Source organism: Benincasa hispida, chromosome 9 (assembly GCF_027475165.1).
Source record: "Benincasa hispida cultivar pf3 chromosome 9, pf3_genome.v1.1, whole genome shotgun sequence".
In the NCBI taxonomy this organism is placed as follows: Eukaryota; Viridiplantae; Streptophyta; class Magnoliopsida; order Cucurbitales; family Cucurbitaceae; genus Benincasa; species Benincasa hispida.
The window spans coordinates 49,562,552-49,583,749 of NC_143486.1; the positions used below are offsets into that span (position 1 = coordinate 49,562,552).

Consider the following 21,198-nt stretch of genomic DNA (forward strand, 5'->3'; position numbering starts at 1 on the left):
GATTGGTAGTGACTCCAAGCCTTTCACCTTGAAAGAGGACTCTTGGGAAATATGTTGGTCGCTCCGATTTACGATGATGTTGCGACAAAGATGTTAAGGAACAAATTGATACGACATAGAGTAAACCTCCAAACTTACAATAACACAACCTTCGTTTCTTCAAAGATTGACACATACACTTGTGAAGTGAAATTTTTTACAAGATAATGAAACTCGTAATTCTCATGAAAAGGATAACCTTTAATCATCAATCACAAATCTTTAAATATGCACATAAAAAAATCAAGAGAGTGACCCTAGTTCCCAAAATATACGCATTCATGTAAGGTAAGAAATCTACAAAAAGACTGTAGATATCATTTTCCAAATAAGAAAAATATATTTTACAGGATCAACATTTCTAAAAACAATCATTTTTCTGATACAACATATGCATTGTCAACACAACATCTCTAACACAATGCATAATCATTTATAATTAAAGTAACTCAACTCGACCAAGAAAAGTATTAAACTAAAATTAAACATTGAGTTGATTTTGAGTGATTAAGGGTCTAATCGGAATGACTTAGAGAAAAAATATTTTTCAAAAGTTCATTTCATTTAAGCATTTTTAATAAAAACTCTTTTAAAAAAATACACATACTTTGGGAACTCTTTCTCAAAAGTGTTTTTTATATGCAAGTTTGTTTGGTTTGTTATCTACTAAAAATGTTTTTATTAATGTCAAATTACTATAAAAGAATTTTTCGCAGTGGTTATTGGAGCTTGCTGGTGGTGGTCGGAAGGTGGGCGAGGGGAGGTGGTGTCAGTAGTTGGACAACAGTGGTTGTCGAAGGTGGTGGCCAAAAGTTGGTTAGTGGCGGTCGTGTGGAGGTGGTGGCCGAAAGTTGGCCATCAAGCAGTCTAACGGTCGGATTTGGGTCGTAGGCGGTCGTCGGACGTAGTGGTTTGAGTTTCTCATACAAATTAATGAGAGATTAACCATTAAATACTCAAAATTTATTTATCTGAAAGTTGGTTTCAAGTGTTTATCCTAAACCAAAACTCATGTTTTCAAAATTCATTTTGAGTAGTTGCCAAACACTTTAATTTCTTTTGAAATGACTTAAATTTTAAATCAATCATTTGAAAATGTATTTCTAACATACTCTAAATGTGTATTTCGGAGTGATTTTAAACATAACAAAAAAAATTTTAGCCATTTTAAAATCACTCTTAAGCACTTGAGAACATTGTTGAAGGATAAAATTTTGGATCAATCACAAGTTGACACGTCGTTTGCTAAATTAATGACGGATTTCTAAATCATAAAATTTGGTCCAATTAGAAGTTGACACATGTCCCGAATTGAGTTGAAGACAAGTTTCGATGATGTCACGCGTTTGAATCAGATGAGATTAAATTGGCCCAATTTGATATTATTATTTGGATTTAAAGTCCAAACTACAAAAAAAAAAAAAAAAAAAAAAAAAAAAAAAAAAGAAGTTGAATTGGATCCAAATTTCAGATCAAGCCCAAAACCAACTAATTGGGCCCAAGGGCCAGGCCTATGGACCAACCAAGCCCACGAAGCCCGCCTGAGAACTCTATAAATAGAGAAGTTCTCTTCATTTGTAGGGGCAACATTTTCTATATTCAGAGAGCCCAGAGAGAAGACCCTTGAAGACACAAAGACTCTTCCAAGACTTCTACTCCAAGCTTTCAAGACTTCTACTTCAAGCTTCCAAGACTTCTACTTTAAGAACGTTCAGCGCTCTTCTTCTTCAAGTCAAGCACATTCACCCATCTGAGAGAGAATCAAAGGATCAAGTATTAGAGATCGAACTACATCGCATCAAATCAACTTCAACATCAACACCAACTCAAGTTCAACTCCACAAAACAAGTTCAACCTCGTGTGAACAAATTGGCACGCCCGGTGGGACCTCTCTACCTCCCATCTCTCTCTCGTCATCTGAGTCAAGAAATCTATAAATTGCACCAAAGAAAGTTGCATCCAAAGCTACCGTCGCAAGCAACACTTACATAAGCTTTGTCATCACGGAGGAAATCTGGGGCCAGCTGATGGAATTTCCTAAAGGCGGGATCTTCATCAGAGAAAATCCCTTGTTTGAAAACTATGCTTCTGTTACTGATCTATCAGAGAAAGAATCACATTTTGGTGTAGTGTCTGTCATGATGACTGACGTAACGACTGAGTCGACCATGGCAGAGATGGAGGTAAAGATAAATCTCTTAATGAAGGCTATAGAGGAGCGAGATCATGAAATCGCTGCTTTAAGAGATCAGATACTGGCTCAAGATATTGCTGAATCAAGTCAATCCCCAGCTACAAAAGCCAATGACAAAGGAAAGACTGTCTTGCAGGAAAGTCAGCCACCACAATCCACCTCTATTGCCTCCCTGTCAGTTTAACAGCTCCAGGATATAATCACAAACTCCATAATAGCTCAGTACGAAGGACCGTTGCAAACCTCCTTTATGTACTCCAAGCCATACACCAAGAGAATCGACAACCTGAGAATGCCATCTGGGTATCATCCTCCAAAGTTCCAACAGTTCGATGGAAAGGGCAATCCAAAACAACATGTTGCACACTTCACTGAAACCTGTGAAAATACAGGAACCAGAGGAGCCCAGCTAGTCAAGAAGTTCGTCCGTACCTTGAAAGGAAATGTTTTCGATTGGTATACTGATTTGGAGCTAGAAGTGATTTGACAGTTGGGAACAACTAGAAAGGGAATTCCTGAACCGCTTCTACAGTACAAGGTGTATTGTTAGCATGATGGAGCTGGCAAACACCAAACAGTGGAAGGGAGAGACAGTCATCGATTACATCAACCGATGAAGAGCTTTAAGTCTGGATTGCAAAGATAAACTTACTGAATTATCTGCAGTGGAGATGTGCACTCAAGGCATACACTGGGAGCTTCTCTACATCCTACAAGGGATAAAACCTCGTACGTTTGAGGAGTTAGAAACACGCGCTCATGATATGGAGATGAGCATTACCAATAGGGGAACTAAAGATTTCCTAGTCTCTAAAGGGAGAAAATACAAAAATGATGCCAAGGGCACTGAAAAGATCATGGGTAATGCCAGAAAAGAATCTATGGTCGTTCATGTGACCCCGCTGAAATTTTCCTCCAAAGGAAAACAAACAAAATTTGAAAGAAGGCACAATGAGGGCAAGAAGCGTCATTCAACACCTAAAGAACGACAAGAGAAGGTTTATCCATTCCCTGACTCTGATGTGGCAGATATGTTGGAGCAACTGCTAGAGAAGAAACTTATTCAGCTGCCGGAATGCAAGCGGCTGGAACAAGGAGGAAAAATAGATGATCCTAACTACTGCAAGTATCATCTGGTCGTTAGTCACCCAGTTGAAAGGTGCTTCGTGCTGAAGGAACGAATTCTGAAGTTGGCTCGTGAAAATAAGATTGAGTTAGATTTGGATGAAATAGCTCAGACAAATCACGCTACAGTAGCGGCAACTTCAAGTGTCCCAACACTGTCTGTGTCCCATGCTCAAAGACAAAGCCTGATCCAGTTTGGAGCCTTCGAGCCTATAGTCGTTTGGTTCCAGCAAGAGATTCAAACAGAAAATTCCAAAAAGAAAGATGAGCTCGTTGGAGAGGACAACGAAGGTTGGATAGTCGTGACTCGTCGAAAAAGAAGACAGATGAACTCCACCCAAAAAGAGTCGCGTTCCTATCGAAGCTATAGAAGAAGGAACAAGACTCATAAAAAGAAAGGTAAAAAGATGACACGGAAGCCTAAGCCTACTAAGAAAGAAGACAAGAACTTTCCTCAATTCCGACGGCCGATAACTTCGACAGAATTTCTCCCAATAAGCTTTCTCAATAATCATCCAGAGAAAGTATCAAAAGTTATTGCATGTCATACTATCAACATAGTGGAAGTCGACAACAATCATATAACTGTCGAAGAAGTCAACAACTCAGAGGAAATGAAGCAAAGAACTTCTGTCTTCGATCGTATTAAGCCTTCAAGTGCTCGATCTTCAGTCTTTCAAAGATTGAGTATGGCCACGATAGAAGAAGAAGACCAATGTTCAACGACTACTTCTGCTCGAACTTCAGCCTTCAAAAGGCTAAGTATATCCACATCAAAGAAAGATCAACCTTCAGCATCTGCTTTTGATCATCTCAAGACAACAAGCGATCAACGTAAAGAAAGGATGAAAATTTTGAAGCCAACGTCATTCCATGAAGAAAACAACGACGAAAAGATTCACAGTTGTGTCCCTTCACACATGAAGAGGAAATTTTCTATTGACATAAGTACAGAAGGTTCTTTGATAGTGAAGCCAAAACTCATCATATTGACGAATCCTACAAATGAAGAGGATGATCAAAACCATGATGAAATAAGAGCTTCTAAAATTTAAATAAAGAAGCTCCTCATCGCAAAAGCCTAAACTGCATGATGTTCCTAGACCGCATGAACTTAAAATGTGAACGGCCCCCAAAAAAAAAAAACAAACTTTGTACGAAACTACGTTACGACTTGATCCCTGTTATTATAAAGGGTACGTAGGTAGCTTAAAGAAATTTAAGTTTAGTCACGTGATGAAGATATATATATATATATAGGTAAATAAACAAATAAGAGAAGCAGAAATTTAAAGGAGGCTACAAGGCGCCAGAGAACATCACTGAGAAAATGACAAAAAAAAAACTTCCATTTAAGATATTTCAGCACTACAATAGTCGAATCCAGTAGCTATGCCTAAGAGTACGCCTAATCCTAAGACGAGCAACATCAAGTCAAGGTACCCAGTGGTAGTTCCCCAGCTCATGCTGCATGGCTTCCAACACATGGCGTAGGACATCCAAAGCTTTGACATCCTTGTTAGAAAGGACTGGGGCGGTCTCGATCTTGTTTGTCGCCCCCCGCATCTCCAAGGCCTCAAGCTTATGCCGAGTCAAAACGCCTTCGCTCTCAGAAATCAGTAGCGATATTTCGGTCCATTCGGCCCTGATGGCCTCCAATCTGGCTAGTAGTGTCTCTTCCTTTTGTAAGGCCTGAGAGTCACGTTCAAGTAGCGCCTTTCGTTTAGCAAAAACACTACTCTCATCGTACAATATCTTCTCCAGATCAGACTTTGCCTCCTTCAGACGTTGCTCCTTACTTTTTTTAGTTAACTGAGAGGAATAGGATAACTGAAACTGATTGTACTTCTCCACGTTTCGAAAGTACATATCGACGAGTTTTTTTAGAGGAGGGAGGTTGGCACCATAAATGTCGGAAATGGCTCGGAATATCTCATGTGTTTCTTTCTCCAGACTAAGAACCTTCTCAAAAGAAGTATGCATGATCTTCTTATGCATAGTCTCCCACATGGTCGAGGCTGCATGGCGTCGAACGTCGGAAACTATGGTGGCAGCACATAACTCGGAAATCTCGGGGACGATCGGGGGTGGTACCCTATCTACTTGCCTCGAGAACTTACTATCACTTAGACTTGCCAAGACCCTCGACGCTTCTCCGGGTTGGAGAACCCTTCCTGCCACAGGCAACAAAGGGGAATTAGTTTCCTTGGCATGAAATCTGAAGCCTCAATGTTCCCGACGACCACCGCCTCCTTGATATGAGGGATGTCACTGAGGATAGCACGCATTGGATAGAACCTTAGCACGGGATCCACTGGCAGCACTTCGGAGGTACCAACGACCTCAACGGCTGAGTTAATGGCAAAAGGGCCCACCAAAGATTCTTCTCTTCGTGAGGCTTCAAGTCCTTGAAGAGAGAGGTTCAGGGGTGACTGCAGAAGGGGAGACTAAATGTAAACCATATAGTTTAAAAAAAAAAGGGAGACGAGACGAGAGGACTTATATATATATATAAAAGGACGACATACCAGTAGGTTGAGAGCGTTAGAAGCCACCAGATCATTAACCCTCCCAAGAAAATCGGCATCCGAGGCCCTGTGCTTTTTGGAGGGTCGCTTCCAACAAAGATCACCGGTACTACTATGACTCCGGTTTGGAAGCGTCTTTTTATGCGATTGCCACCACCTCCTCAGTCAGGCGAAGTTGCTTCCCCCCATGGTTGATCCCTCTATCTTTGGGTAATCTCGGCGGCGCTGGGGGAGGAATAGCACTAGTCACTAACAAATGACAATTCCCTTCGAAGTAGTTCCCGTGATTTGTTAACCACCAATCCTTGAACTGTGGGGTAACATGAGTGTGCGGATCCAATGTACGAGCCGGCAAGAATACCTGAGATGAGGGCATGCGTCTCGTGCATACTCTCCAGTAATGTAAAATGTTCTTCGGCATAAGGGCAGGAGGTATTCCCCCTATATCATTCGAAATGTCTTGATGGAAGCCGAACTGTCGACCAAAATGAAAGGGACTATATGACTCTATAGTTCGAACATTCCCACACTGGGAGGATATGTAGCCTGACTGCATGCTGGAGAAATAACTGGACTTCAGAAAAGACAGGTCTCTATCGTCAGTTAGGCATTCATGCCTACTCTTGTTCAGAATGCTTGCATGCCACTGAATACTGGCACTGCAATGGATCAATTCTTGTGCCTCGTACTTGTCAAAGTAAATCAAGCCACCTTTGCCAGAAAAGCAGGCCATCTTGGGACCTCGAACAGCTGTAGGAACGGGGTAATGCGTGTTGAAGTAATGGGCCAACCAACTATGGACATAATGCATGGGAAAGTGAAAGTCCATGCGCCCGATCAGGTTCAAAGCCTCTGCTATCAACCTGAGGCCATGATAGATGTTGGTCAAGACCAGAACGGCGAGACTATAAATAATCCCGTGAGCCATCAAACTAGCTATTCTGAAGACCCCGGGGCGAAGGTAACCTCCTTTCTGAGGAAATACAAAAAGCCATAACCAGAGGATAGAAAGGCGACCAAATAAGTTTTATCCTTCAACTCGTCTTCGACCTCTAGCTCTGCAAATAGCATGTTCTCCTTGTTTGAGCAATCTCGAAATGCAATCTGCGAACCATCAGGATTTTGCATGGACCGAGACCGAGAGGCTTTCTTTTGCTTCCGTGTAACGGGCTTGTCATATTTGTGAGCCCCTAGGAACCAAAAAGAGATCCAGAAGCTGATAGAAATTGAGGAATCATGCTTCAAGGGAGTCGTGCGATTTTCTCTCTACGAGCACACTATCGAAAAATACGCCTAAAAAAGGTGTTCACATGTCTTGGGCAAGTACCTCTCTTTGTCGCAGTGATCGGTTAGCTTTTTGAGGGAAGGAACCACCTCCTCGTAAAAGCTTCCTCTGACCGGAAGGCCCCTAAGCAACCAGAGGTCCCACAAAAACTATTCGGCGAGCACACTTCAATGCTTCAGTGATTGCTAAACGACCACGAACAAAATTTAAAGGGAAAATGATAAATAATTTTGTGTTTAAGATGTTAGCTTTGCAATTTTATGTCGATTATTTAGGAAATATTGCTTATAAAATTGTTACAAATAGATAGTTGATTGATAATGGTAGAAAATAATGAAGTGAAGTGAAAAACTAGTAAAGTGAAAAATGAAAAAAGAAAAAGAAAAAGAAAAAAAGAAAGTAATTAAAACAAAAAAAAGTGGCATGTAAAGAAAAGAAACAAAATAATAATAATAATAATAATAATAATAATACAAACGAATTAAAAATAAAATTGCAAAATAAAGTAGAAGGTTTATGCCCTATAGACGTATTTAATTGCAATAATTTTTAAAAATATAAATATCTTTTTAGTACATACTTTTGACTTTCACACTTATACTTCCAATATTATTATTGGGTTTTTTTAAAGGCATTGTTATTTGGTTTCAAATGAGTTTTTGATGGCTTTTGACAATGGTATTTTAACTTTCATCTTTATTATAGCATGGTACTTTTGTTTTTCAACCCTCTTGTACATAGTTCAATTTTACACATGTATTAAATTATTAGGTCAAAATAATATTTTGATTCCTATATTTTCATTTTGTTCTATTTTAGTTTCAGTATTTTTAATTGTTCAACTTTAGTACCTATGACTTCGTTTAGTAACCATTTCATTTTTTGTTTTTGGTTTTTGAAAATTAAGCTCACTCTTTCCCATTTCTTACGATAATTTACATATTTCTTGAGTATAATTGTTGTTCTCTTAGCCAAATTCCAAAAACAAAACAACTTTTTAAAATTAAGCTCACGTCTTCGACGAGCACACTTCGATGCTTCGCCCACCGCAGTATGGAGAGTGTTGGTTGAAGAGCACCAGGCTTCACAGAAAGCTCGAACTATGTCACCATTGCGATCATACATGTACAAGGAGGCTGTCACTGCGCCAAGCAAACTGATGTCACGAAGGAATCGCTCGTTTTGACCTACTGCAACCTTAAGCCACTCTCAGTAATAGTCAACGAAGCCGAATTCTCCAGGGACTTTCGTCACGACGCTCCAATGGACCCGACCCTCAATTATGTGACGTCCAAGAGTCAGCACTCGATCGGGATTTGGGGTCTCCTCGTGAATAGAAGATCGCAGGATCCATGCACATTCTCCTCGGGTCAAGGGCACTTCCATCGACAATTTAGAAATGATCATGTTGTCGTCTAGACTTGGCCAACGATCAGCGAAAGGACCGGCTGATGATTTTGCTACAGAAAGGCTAAGTCCTTCCTTCATGAGATGACTCCAGTCTTTAAGAATCACAAGATGCCTCTCATCAGATGAACCGTGCTCGGTGAAGTGAACCATTGTTCTGCAAAAAAAATATCACATGAGGGATAAGTTTCAACCATTTAAAGAAAAAAAATAAATTAAAAAAAGAGAAAAATAAAACCCCTTTCCTCCATGACAACTTGCTAACAGAAAAGGACTGGGGAATCCGTAGTAGACTCTTCTAAGATCGAACGGGAGAGTTGTAAGCCTTTTCAGGGCCCTTCCCATGATGACCTGGATGCACGAGCGGCGCATAAGGAAGACCTTTCCAGGATCCGCCCAAGGGTGACCGAATGGGAAAGTTGTATGCCTTTGCAGGGCCCCTCCCATGACGATCAGGATGCACGAACGATGCTATGAGGCGAACCTTTCGAGGATCCTCCCTGTGGTGATCAAATAGAAGAGTTGTAAGCCTTTGCGGGGCCCCTCCCATGACGATCAGGATGCATGAACGGTGCTATGAGGCAAACCTTTCGAGGATCCTCCCTAGGGTGATCAAATAAGAGAGTTATAAGCCTTTGCGGGCCCCTCCCATGATGACCAAGATGCATGAACGGTGCTCCGAGGCAAACCTTTCGAGGATCCTCCCTAGGGTGATCGAATGTGAGAGTTGTAAGCATTTGCGGGGCCCTTCCCATGACGATCAGGATGCATGAACAGTGCTACAAGGCAAACCTTTCGAGGATCCTCCCTAGGGTGATCGAATGGGAGAGTTGTAAACCTTTGCGGGGCCCTTCCCACGACAATCAGGATGCACGAATACGAGGAAGAACATGTACACCAAGGAGTCGGTCACACGGACGTGAGAGAAAAAAACCCACCCTAATTACTGACGGCTGGCGAGATTTAAAAAAAATGGTTATGCTCTCTTAAGTTACGCTTCAACTCCTACAAAAAGCAAGGGGGGGTAAGTTAGTAGAAAAAAAACAAAAAAGAAAAGGAGATCGTGAAATAAAAATAATAATAAAAAAGGGGAAAATAAGATAGTAAAAGAAAAAAAAATAAAAATAAAAGAAGAAAGAAAGAAAAGAAAGGAAAATTGTAAAAAAAAAAAAAAAAAAAAAAAAAAAGCAAAAAAAAAAAAAAGCAAAAAAAAAAGAAGAAAAAAAGTAAGGAAAGAAAAAAATTAAGAAAAAAAGAGAAAAAATATATATATATGAAAACAAAAAGAAGGGAAACCCTAATTTCTCATCTCTCTTTTTTTTTTTTCCTTCTCACTTACAGCCTCCTACGGCAGTTCTGAACAGGCGGTTGTCTCCCCACAACAATCAAAGTCTGATTTGCAACGGCGTGCAAACTGCAAAGGACGTAAGAATAAAAAAAATCACACTTCAAGATGAAGAAAACCATGTGTCCTGCCAGTAATAGTTAAGTTCGGACGGGATTTTCTACTAATTAGTTGAAATTTGATAAGATCATGGGTTATCTGAACTAAATGTTTGTTGTTGGGTTTTGGAATCCCGATTTTAGCTGAAATGGGTTAAGATTAATTGCTTTGGATTCTATCGAGCAAATTAAAAATACTTGCTGCCTCAATGATAACCTTAGGATATCCGGTCGTTCAAAATCTTCAAAGTTGTGGTAAAATGAATTACGAAACGTTTTTAGCTAAAAAGAATTTGAGGCAGCTGCTTGAATTGGGGGCAACGATGAAGTTTTGAATCTCCAGATTAAATAGCGAGGAATTTTGAGCTTAAATTTTAAGAGAATCTATGCATAAGCAGACAACTATTTGGGAAAAACAAGCAAACAGCTCATATGGAGAAGGAAATCTCGCTAGAAATTGGGCTGGTATCGCTTGTAAGTGGTATCGTTAGTAAGTGAGTATCATTGGTATCGCTGGTAAGTGGCATCGCTGGTAAGTGAGTATCGTTGGTATCGCTGGTAAGTGGCATCACTGGCATCGCTAGTAAGTGAGTATCGTTGGTATCGCTGGTAAGTGGTATCGTTGGCATCGCTGGTAAGTGAGTATCACTGGTATCGCTGGTAAGTGGTATCGCTGGCATCGCTGGTAAGTGAGTATCGCTAGTATCGCTGGCATCGTTGGTAAGTGAGTATCGTTGGCATTGCTGGTAAGTGGTATCACTGGTATCGCTGGTAAGTGAGTATCGCTAGGAAAGCTTGATCTCGCTCATGAGGAGAATTTCGCTCATGAGGGGAATCTTGCTAGTAAGGCTGTCTTACAATACTTTGGCTCTCCAAAATTTCTTCCATTTAAGTTCAAATTCATATTCCAGTCAAATTGGAATTAAATTCAAATGTTATTCCAAATTTCAATCTAAAGTTTGAGATAGATGTCAAATTCGTTCCAAATTAAAATTTGGCCATATCCCAAATTTTATCAAAATTCAAATGGTTAACTTTGATATTGAATTATGAATAAAATATCAAGTTAAAATTTGGTTATATTCCAAATTTTATCCCAAATTCGAGTTAAACTTATGTGTTGAATTCATAGTTTGACTAACACATCAATTGAGGTCAAATTCAAGAACAAACATATTTGAATTCCGATCACAACTTCATTTTTTTTTCGAGATTCACCCACCCGTAAGCGTGCATAAATCTCGAAAGGGGGCATTTGTTGAAGGATAAAATTTTGGACCAATCACAAGTCACCACGTCGTTTGCTAAATTAATGACGGATTTCTAAATCATAAAATTTGGGTCCAATTAGAAGTTGACACATGTCCTGAATTGAGTTGAAGACAAGTTTCGATGACATCATGCGGTTGAATCAGATGAGATTAAATTGGCCCAATTTGATATTATTATTTGGACTTAAAGTCCAAACTAAAAAAAAAAAAAAAAAAAAAAAAAAAAAAAAAAAAAAAAAGTTGAATCTGATCCAAATTTCAGATCAGGCCCAAAACCAACTAATTGGGTCCAAGGGCCAGCCCATGGACCAACCAAGGCCACGAAGCCCGCCTGAGAACTCTATAAATAGAGAAGTTCTCTTCATTTGTAGGGGCAACGTTTTCTACATTCAGAGAGCCCAGAGAAAATTCATCAAAAGACTCCCAAGACTTCTGAAGCTGCACTCCTATAAGACAGAAGACCCTTGAAGACACAAAGACTCTTCCAAGACTTCTACTCCAAGCTTTCAAGACTTCTACTTCAAGAACGTTCGACACTTTTCTTCTTCAAGTCAAGCACATTCACCCAACTGAGAGAGAATCAGAGGATCAAGTATTAGAGATCGAACCACATCGCATCAAATCAACATCAACATCAACACCAACTCAAGTTCAACTCCACGAAACACGTTTCTCTGGAAACCTCGTGTGAACAAACATACTTGAGTTTTAGACCAAATTTGGAAAACAAAAATGAATGATTGAAGACTACTTTTGGATTTTAATATTTGGTTTTATTTTAATTTTTTAAAGCATATAAAAAATCATTTTTAAAACAAAAAATGCCTAAAAAATCTCCCTAGGTTAAAAAGCAATAAATCATGCTTTTGTTAAAAAAGAGAGAGAGATAGAAAGAAAACACTTTTGTCTCTAAAGTTTAGTTTAGCTTGCATTAATTTAAGTTTAGTTTAGGTAGAAGTGGTGTTATAAACTTAATTTTGAAAAAAAAAAAAACTATTAGTAATAAAATAGTTACCAAAAAGTTTGTCGTAAAAGAATTTTTTTAAAAAAAAAAGTTTGGGATAACCCCTAACTATACAGAGATAGTCTTCTTGGGTAAATATTTTATTTCGTTTTGAATTTGAATAAAAGAGATTCTTTAAGAATAAAAAATACTAAAACGCGAAATACTAAAAAAAGGATGAGGTACTCAGATAAACCGAAGGACACCTTGTCCGAAAAACGTCCAACCTAAAAAACCTCTTCTGATCCCTCATTCGGAGAAGAGACACCACAAAAAAAAAAAAAAAAAAAAAAAGTGAGAAAGTTAGGCCTCCATCGTCGTAAGGGTATGAACTACCTTATTGCAAGCTCTATTGAAAAAAAAAAAACATTCACTTAAGGTGGAGAAAAAGAATAAAAGGGAATTGGGAATTTTCCTATGAATTGCCTAGAAGCAAATGAGCAAATGAGAAATTTTTCTAGGCCAACTAAATATCATAAATTAAAGATAAATCAAATTCAACCACTTGAGTTAACTTGAATTTTGGGGATTGGTTTTTCAAGGCATATATCCACATGGGAAAAAGATTGAAACATGGGACCTAAAAAGAGGATTTATTTATTTATTTATTATATTTTTTTTTCCTTTTTCATTACCACCAACCAAACAGGGACATAAAGGTCTGAAAATGGGATTAATGATAAAATAATTTGGTGGTCAAAATATAGTTATGACTTATGATCCTTTATGCTTATTCATATTTTAAATTAATTTGGTTCTTGAAGTTCATCTTTATCTTTAATTTTATTTTTGAAATATTGAAGATTTTTTTTATTCTTATACAGCTGAATTTCAATAAGCTTCAAATTTAAAAAGATAAGTGGTATCATATTTTTTAACAATTTTTTTTAAGAGTATTGTATTATAAATATGGGATGAGAATTAAACATATAAATGTAATTGATCTATTGAATAAAATGACATATATAATCATATGAATTTTTTAAATATCAAGCATAATAAATTTTGATTAAAAAAAATTTGAGCATGAAAGATTCTATTATTGAGAAGATTAATTTTCTTGTTACTCTATTAACAATATATTATTTGTATTGTCTACATTCATAATCTTTTTATTTTTTAAAAAATTAAAGTATTTCGTTAAAATGAACGTTTTTAATTAAAAACATGGACGGATGAGAATCTAAATCCGATTGAGTATAAAATAGTTACTTTATAATATTATGAAATTATTATATATACTTTAATTATGCTATAATGTATAGGTGTCAAAGTGAGTTTAGATAAAGTTAAAGTTATAATCTCTCTTAAATAATATTTATATTTTTAAATATTATTTAAGTTTATAAATATAATGGATAAAAATGACTAATTATATCAATTAAATCATAATTAAAATTAAATTTAAAAAGTCACAATTAAATTCTCATGAATGACTTTATGTTACAATAGAGATTATTTGTGTGGCTTGTAAGATGGTGTCTAACCATTAATTAATTCAAACAAATTTCATTGATTTTTTAGGGATAATATTTGGATGCATCCAAAATGCATCCATCTTTATACATCTACTATTATCATTCATATTAAAAAATAATTAAAATATTTCAAGAAAGAAATAAGAAAATTTTATCACATGATAAATTATGATCGAACAATTTGACAGGATGCACTAAGTATTTTTCTTTTATTATATAGATATTGTTTATATTTAAAATACTTAATTATTAAAAAAAATCTAATACAACAACATTAATCTTAATTAAAGTCTCATCAATTAATTCAAATAATTTTCTCAGATTTTCATGATTGCGATAAATCTTAAAAAAAATTAATCACAATATCACTTTTTATTTATTAAAATGAATGTCGATCCTATCAGCTTTTTAAATATTTTTTAAAAATCTCACAAAGCAAAGACAAAATTCAAAACTCAATCAAATCTAATAAAAAAAAATTGAAACTTTTGAGTCAAATAATAAAAAACCCGATATTCTAACCAAAATTAAGCACAGGATTAAGTGCTCCACACTACACCTCATCACAACGCCAAGATGACGTTCTTACAAACAGTGAACAAAGGGGAGAGAGAGTCCCATGAGCCAAAGAAAACCCCCAAAATAAAAATAAAAAAAAAATCTCTCATCAAATTCAGCCCTTTCATATCATATTTTAACCCATTTGAGTCTTCTTTGGCAACCCACTTCTTTTTTTTTCCCTCTCTTTGACTTCCCGTTTTTTCAATTTCCTCTTCTCCCATTCCTTATAAATTCATTTCATCTTCCTCTAATCTTGCATTCCAAGTTTCCAAGTTCAAGAAGAAAAATGCCTGAGAAAGAGAGCCACAATGTAATTACAGAGCCTCGTTTAGTGGCTAGAAAGTTTCTGGCTAGGCCCCAGCATGAAGGGTTGGGCGCCATTGTTAGAAGAAGCATTGGAAGGTAATCAAAAGTTGAGAAAACTTTTAAGGGTTTTGAGATTTTTGTAATTTGAATCATGGATCTCTCTCCATTTCTAGTTTTTTGTTGTGTTTTGATCCATTTGAATTAGTTTATATTTTGAATCATGGGTCTCTCTCTTTCTCTCTCTATGTTTCTAGTTCTTTTTGTTTGATCCCCTAAATGTACCATTTTAATTAGTTAGTAGAAGTTAGAGAAAAGAACTTGATGGGTTTAGAAATTTTTTCAGATTAAATCATGAGTTTGTCTCTGTTTCAAATTCTTTTGAATCCCTTGAATGCAGCATTTGAGTTAGTGCATGGAGAGGATCCTCTTGGCTTATGGTTGTTTAGTTTAATATTTCAATGGTGTTTTTGACAGGTTTGAGCTGAAATACTTTGACCCTTTTCTGGTTTTGGATGAATTTTCAGGTGGGTCTCTCTCTGTTGTTCTTCTTAGTTTTTAGTGTTGAAATTGAATGGAGTTGTCGGAAATGACATGCATAATTCTTATGGTATTTGCTTCTTGAACTTTGCAGTTACTGCCCCAGCTGGGTTCCCAGATCATCCACATAGAGGTTTGGAATTTGGATGTTTGATTGCTGGTGTTCTGATTGGTCTTTTGTTTTTTAGGTGATTGAGATTATTACACTATACTAACTTTGTTATAATTCTTTTGAGTTGGAACAGGATTTGAGACAGTGACCTACATGTTGCAGGTATGGCCAATTGATGATCTTACCACAAAACACAGTTTCTTGAGGATATTTTGATGAATGTCTTTGTAGTTGTTACATTTTCAATTTTTTGGATTTCATTTTAAAAAACTACTGTTAGAAAATGCTGCGCTAAACATAGAAATGCCACTGGAAGTCCTATTTTTTCTTCAACATAACTAAACTTAAAAAGTAGGAAGAAACAAGAAACCAAGTGGGCTTTTATCTTTGTCTAAAACTTTGGTGAAAAAGCCTTTCGGTTCACAATGTAAAAACTAGGTGCTTTTCCTAGAGATTGTTGTTTTCTAAATAGTTTATAAAATTATGATAAGGTAGCTCGATCTTGGGCTTAAAAGAAATGAGTTCAAGCTAAAGCGGTCACTTACTTATGATTTAATATCTACACAAGTTGATCCAAACACTCACGGTATAAAAAAAGGTTAATATTCTTGTTAAGTTGAAAATGACCATTTACAAACTTGTCGTTTAGTATTAGATGTGAAAACAACATCTAACAAGAAGGGGAAAAAAAAGTCATACATTTCAAAGAAAAATAGTCGTTGAAACAAATGTTAAGGTCGTGAAGAACACGTTTGTTTGATGCTATACAATTCATTTAGTCACTTGTACATTAAAAAACAAATGACAAATTGGGTCTTTCTAAAGTATTTTAGTTGTGGGGTCTTGCAAGTAGACAAAACCCATTGATTGTTACTTGTTTGGGTCCACAGGGAAGTGTGACACATGAAGATTTTGAAGGCCACAAGGGAACAATAGGTGCAGGTGACTTGCAATGGATGACTGCAGGTAGAGGAATTGTACATTCAGAAATGCCTGCAGCCCAAGGTACCCAAAAGGGCCTTCAACTATGGATCAACCTCTCTTCCAAGAACAAAATGTAAGAACCATCCTTTTTTAACCCTTTTTTCTTCATTTTTATAACTCTGAGTATCGATGGCCCCACTCCTTGTATACTTATGGCCCACACTCGCGTACTTCACGTAATACCTCATTAAAGCTAAAACGAGCTCCAAGAGACAGTATTAGTGTGTTGATATAAAGCTTAAGCTTTTAGGTCAATTAATTATTTAACATGGTATCTTCTTAGGTCTTCTACAAACTTCCAGACCCACAAGTGAGGGGGATTGTTAAAGTATTTGATATAATGTTAAGGTCAATGACTATTTAACAAGAAAACACAAGTTTTAAATTAGCAAGTTTTTCCCTTGGATGGAGATTTGAATTTAGGGAATTGAAGGGTATTTCCAAACATTCCAAGTCCTTACTTACAGCCAAATGGTTAATGCTTTTTCCACAAACAACCATCATGATATTTCATGATTGATCTTTTTCTTATAAAGGTGCTTTTGAGTGAAGCACACTTTGTATGTGGCAGATCAGCTTCAACAACAACCTTTTCTTTTTGCTTGTGAATGAATCTTCTAAAATATTTGTTGTGCTATGCTGTCTTATCAGTTATCACCTTTTTGTTTCTTCCCTTCAGCTTGAATTTTCCTTCTAGTTCATTAAATCTTTTAAAAATACTTGTAATCCCAAATAGAGTTAGAGCTTTGTAGACCCATAAAATAGTTCAATGGTCGAATCGATTCACGGGACTGTCTTGCAGGCACATAATTTTTATGTCATTGAGAGTAGACATGGTTTGTTAATGTCACAAGTAGTAAGGACTTAGGAGTCTCTTAATGGATTATAACGAGTATGGACCGTGTAAATTTCGTTAATGTCACAAGTAGTAAGGACCTAGGAGTCTCTTAATGGATCAATGAGTATGGGTCGTGTAAATATCAGAAAGAGTAATTATGATGTTCGACATTTCGATTGAAAATGATGCAAATATCATTATCTATTTGAAATTTTCCTTTCATTTCATACCTATCTTATGAGAAAGCTAAACATAGAGAGAGAAGCTTAGATTGTTTTTGACTTGTGTTTCATTACTATGCTGTCCCACAAGCTTCTTTTAACAGTTTCTCTCTCATTTTTTTCCCAATCTTAGGATTGAGCCAAACTACCAAGAAGTTTCAAGCAAGGGAATTCCAGAAGCTTCAAAAGATGGAGTGAGAGTGAAAGTCATAGCTGGTGAGGCATTGGGAGTAAAATCACCAATCTACACAAGAACTCCAACCATGTACTTGGACTTCACTCTCAAGCCAAAAGCTCATCTCCAGCAGCCGACCCCATCGTCTTGGAATGCATTCGTGTACATTCTTGAAGGTGAAGGTGTCTTTGGGAGCTCAAAGGCGACATCGACGACAGCGCATAACCTTCTTCTTCTCGGGTTTGGGAATGGTTTAGAGGTCTGGAATAAGTCAGGCAAGACTCTCAGGTTCATTTTGGTAGGAGGTGAACCATTGAGTGAGCCTGTTGTGCAATTTGGGCCATTTGTGATGAACACTCAAGAAGAAATTGACCAAACAATTGATGATTTTGATAATTATACAAATGGGTTTGAGAAAGCAAGGCATTGGAGATCAGAAGCTGGAATTTCTCTTGGGTTCTAACTTGTTTTTTTATTAATTTTTTCTCATAACATAAATCATTGTTCATAGGTTCAATCCTTTTCCCCTTAATCAATATTTAATGAAAATAGTTGTATTTGTCATTTTAAAGCTGCTTTTTTCCCACTCAGCCCTTTCAAATCTAATTACATATGGGAAAGAATGATAAGAGAAGCCAAACAAAATTTAAAAAAAATAAAAATAATATAAAAATAAAAAAACTATGTAATTTATGTCAATTAACACAATGTAAAAAAACATGATTTTTTTTATTTATTAAATGTCAGTAATAATTTAGTCTCTAAACTTTAATTTGTAACGGTTTAGCCTCAATATTTTTAATTTTGTAACAATTTAGTCCATGAACTATAGTATGTAATATTTTAGCCATTGTATTTTCAAAATTGTAACAATTTAGTCCCTCACAAAAAAATAATCAAAATTAGATGTCGTTTTTTAATATTTTATAATGTAGAGTTTATATTTTGCAAAAATATTGAGTCTCCAATTAGTTTAACGATTTATTTATGCATGGAATCTCATTAAGCCTTATAAATCATTTCTATGATAGAGACTAAATTATTACAAATTTTAAAGCATATGCAATTTAGTAAACTTCAGGGACTAAATTGTTACAAAATTTAAAGTATAGGAGCTAAATTATTACAAATTAAATTTCAGGGACCAAATCGTTACTTCTATGAAAGTTGAGGGACTAAAAACAAATTTTAACCTTTTTTTTTTAACAAACATATGAGGTGAGAGAATCAAACTTCTAGTCTCGAGCTTTATATTAGTTGAATTAAATTCACTTTGGTATAAATTTTGAAATTTATTTCCTTCCATAGGAAAGCGGAGACACAATAGTTAGTGTTTTTTTTTTTTTTTTTTTTTTTTTTTTTTTGTCCTTATAAAGTTACCTATTAAATTATTTGTAAGATTTTTTATTTTTTAAAAAAGAAAAAGAATCCTGTCTAAATTTAGGAAATCAAGGGCTCATTAATTAATTTTCTATAAAAGGGAACATTAGGCAACCCTTTATTTTATTCTTTGTTTTAAAAATCATGTTTACATTTTAACAATTTTCACTTTGTGATCTACCTGAAATGAAATTACATTTTTGGCCTTGTAGTCTGAGATAAGTTGTGACATGTAGTTTTTAAATTCAACAATTTTACCCATAAATTTTGTACTTGACTTCATCTTTTTTAAAATTCAATAACCAAAAAGTGTATTTTTTTGGGAAAAAATTTGTGTTAGTTTCTTTACAATATTTAATTTGGCTTAATTTAATTTATTTTTTTTTTAAAAAAAGTAAGAAATAAAGGAAAAAAACTTATCTAAAATCGTTATCAAATGGATTTGAATTAAATTTTTTTAAAAAAAGTTTAAATTAAAAAGATTGTCCACAAAATCAAACTTAATGTTAAAAAATAAAAAAAAATAAAAACCAAATTGTTATATTACATATCACAATTATTTTGAAAATTTAAGAGAGAAATTAAAGTTGAAAGAACAAAAAATAATGTAATTTATTCATGGCCCTTTAATTTTGGTCCTCCCATTTTTATGTGTCAACTATGTGAGTGGACCAAACCAATAATTGATGGCCAACTTTCCTTTGAAAAAAGTGGGCAATGGGTATAAATGCAAAGTGAAATAAAAAGGATGGTGATTATTATTTTGTTTGGTTTGGTTGTTCCTGAAACTTTTAGTCTAGAATTTTCAGAAATAGAAAATAGAGAAGGTTATTTATACGAAATAGTAAAATTTTAATCTTCTTTATTAATATCTTTTTATTATTTCTATAAATAATTTAACCCTTTTTTTATATATAATTTTTCCTAAATTTTATTTGACTCCACTAATATTTCAATTTATTTCTTTTTTCTTAAAAAAATAAAAAGGGTTTTGAATAAAACCATAAATTAATGTAATATTAATAGAGTTTCGAAGCAAAAAAGGAAATAAGTTGGATTATTAATGGAGTTTTAGATCAATTTATAGAGGTATAAGTTAGAGGTTGTATCAATTACAACTTTATATAAATTCAAACCATAAACTTTGTAAGTTTATAAACTTATACTCCATAACGTCGTATTTGCATAAACATCGTGTTAAATATTTAATTTTATCAACTAAGCCTCTAAGTTTTTCTAAACGAATCAATTTGAACTCTTTGTTAGAATTACTTTTGAAAATTATTTATCCGTCAATTCTAATTATCTATTTCTTTAATTGATACAATTATTAACTCGATGTTTTAATCCAATACAATTTTTAAAATTTAGAAGTATAAAGCAATATTTTTCCTTTATATATATATATATATATATATATATATATATATATATAGTTCTCAACATTACCTTTTCATGCAGACATCTATGAATTACATATCTAAATAAATGAAAAAAAAATATCAATTTTTGTTAAGTAGTTTAAAAAAAAAAAAAAAAAAAAAAAAAAAAAAAAAAAATGCTAGAGACTAGTGTTAAAATAGATTAAGGAACAAGTTTATATATTAAGGGTGTGCTTGATCTAATTTTAAAATTGAAGTATTTGATAATTACTCAAAATATTTTTTAATATGTATTTTAAACCGTTTTTATCTAAAGAGTTTAAATAAAAATATATTTTTTTCCTCTATTCGATTAAAAAAGGCCCAAGATAGAATTATAACTATTTGTATTTTTGTGATACAATCATTATAACATGTCAATCGTTATAATATCCTTAAAAAAGTCGATAGAATCATAAATTCAAGCAGATTAATTCACCCATAAATACTAGTTTTTGAGTTCAATAAAGGATTTGAATCTATTTAAGTTGAAAACAAATACATCTGAGTTATATTCAAATTTACAAATACCAACAGATATATTTGTTATTTTTCTTTAAGGAAAAAAAAAGACCCAATATTACACAATGGTTAGAAACTTTCAATATTTACAAATTGTTTGAGGCGAATTAATTAGTAATATTTATATAATATGTCAATGACTATTATAACCTTCTAACATTGCCCCATATAATAACTAAAAAAAGAATACTATTATATATATATATATATAAACCTTCCTTTTCTAAAATCAACTACATAAACTGAAATTTTACAAAGTGTCAATTTCGAAAACAAATATAATAAAAATATTCCAAAATTCCAAAATAATAATAGAAACCAATAATAACTAGGGGATTTCTAAAAATAGAAAAATAAGAAAAAATAT

The 21,198-nt window shown here is 34.7% G+C and overlaps 1 protein-coding gene and 1 pseudogene across 1 annotated transcript; both read left to right on the top strand.

Moving 5' to 3' along the window:
* The first annotated feature begins 723 nt into the window (after positions 1–723).
* Positions 724–4,759, top strand: LOC150033877 (uncharacterized; annotated as a pseudogene).
* A 9,550-nt stretch (positions 4,760–14,309) lies between these two features.
* LOC120085351 (RmlC-like cupins superfamily protein) lies at positions 14,310–18,079 on the top strand. The gene is made up of 6 exons (XM_039041293.2): positions 14,310–14,737; positions 15,116–15,165; positions 15,273–15,311; positions 15,424–15,452; positions 16,181–16,347; positions 17,467–18,079. The coding sequence occupies exons 1-6, from the start codon at positions 14,622–14,624 to the stop codon at positions 17,969–17,971; spliced, it is 906 nt and encodes a 301-aa protein (XP_038897221.1). The 5' UTR covers positions 14,310–14,621; the 3' UTR covers positions 17,972–18,079.
* The last annotated feature ends 3,119 nt before the right edge of the window (positions 18,080–21,198 follow it).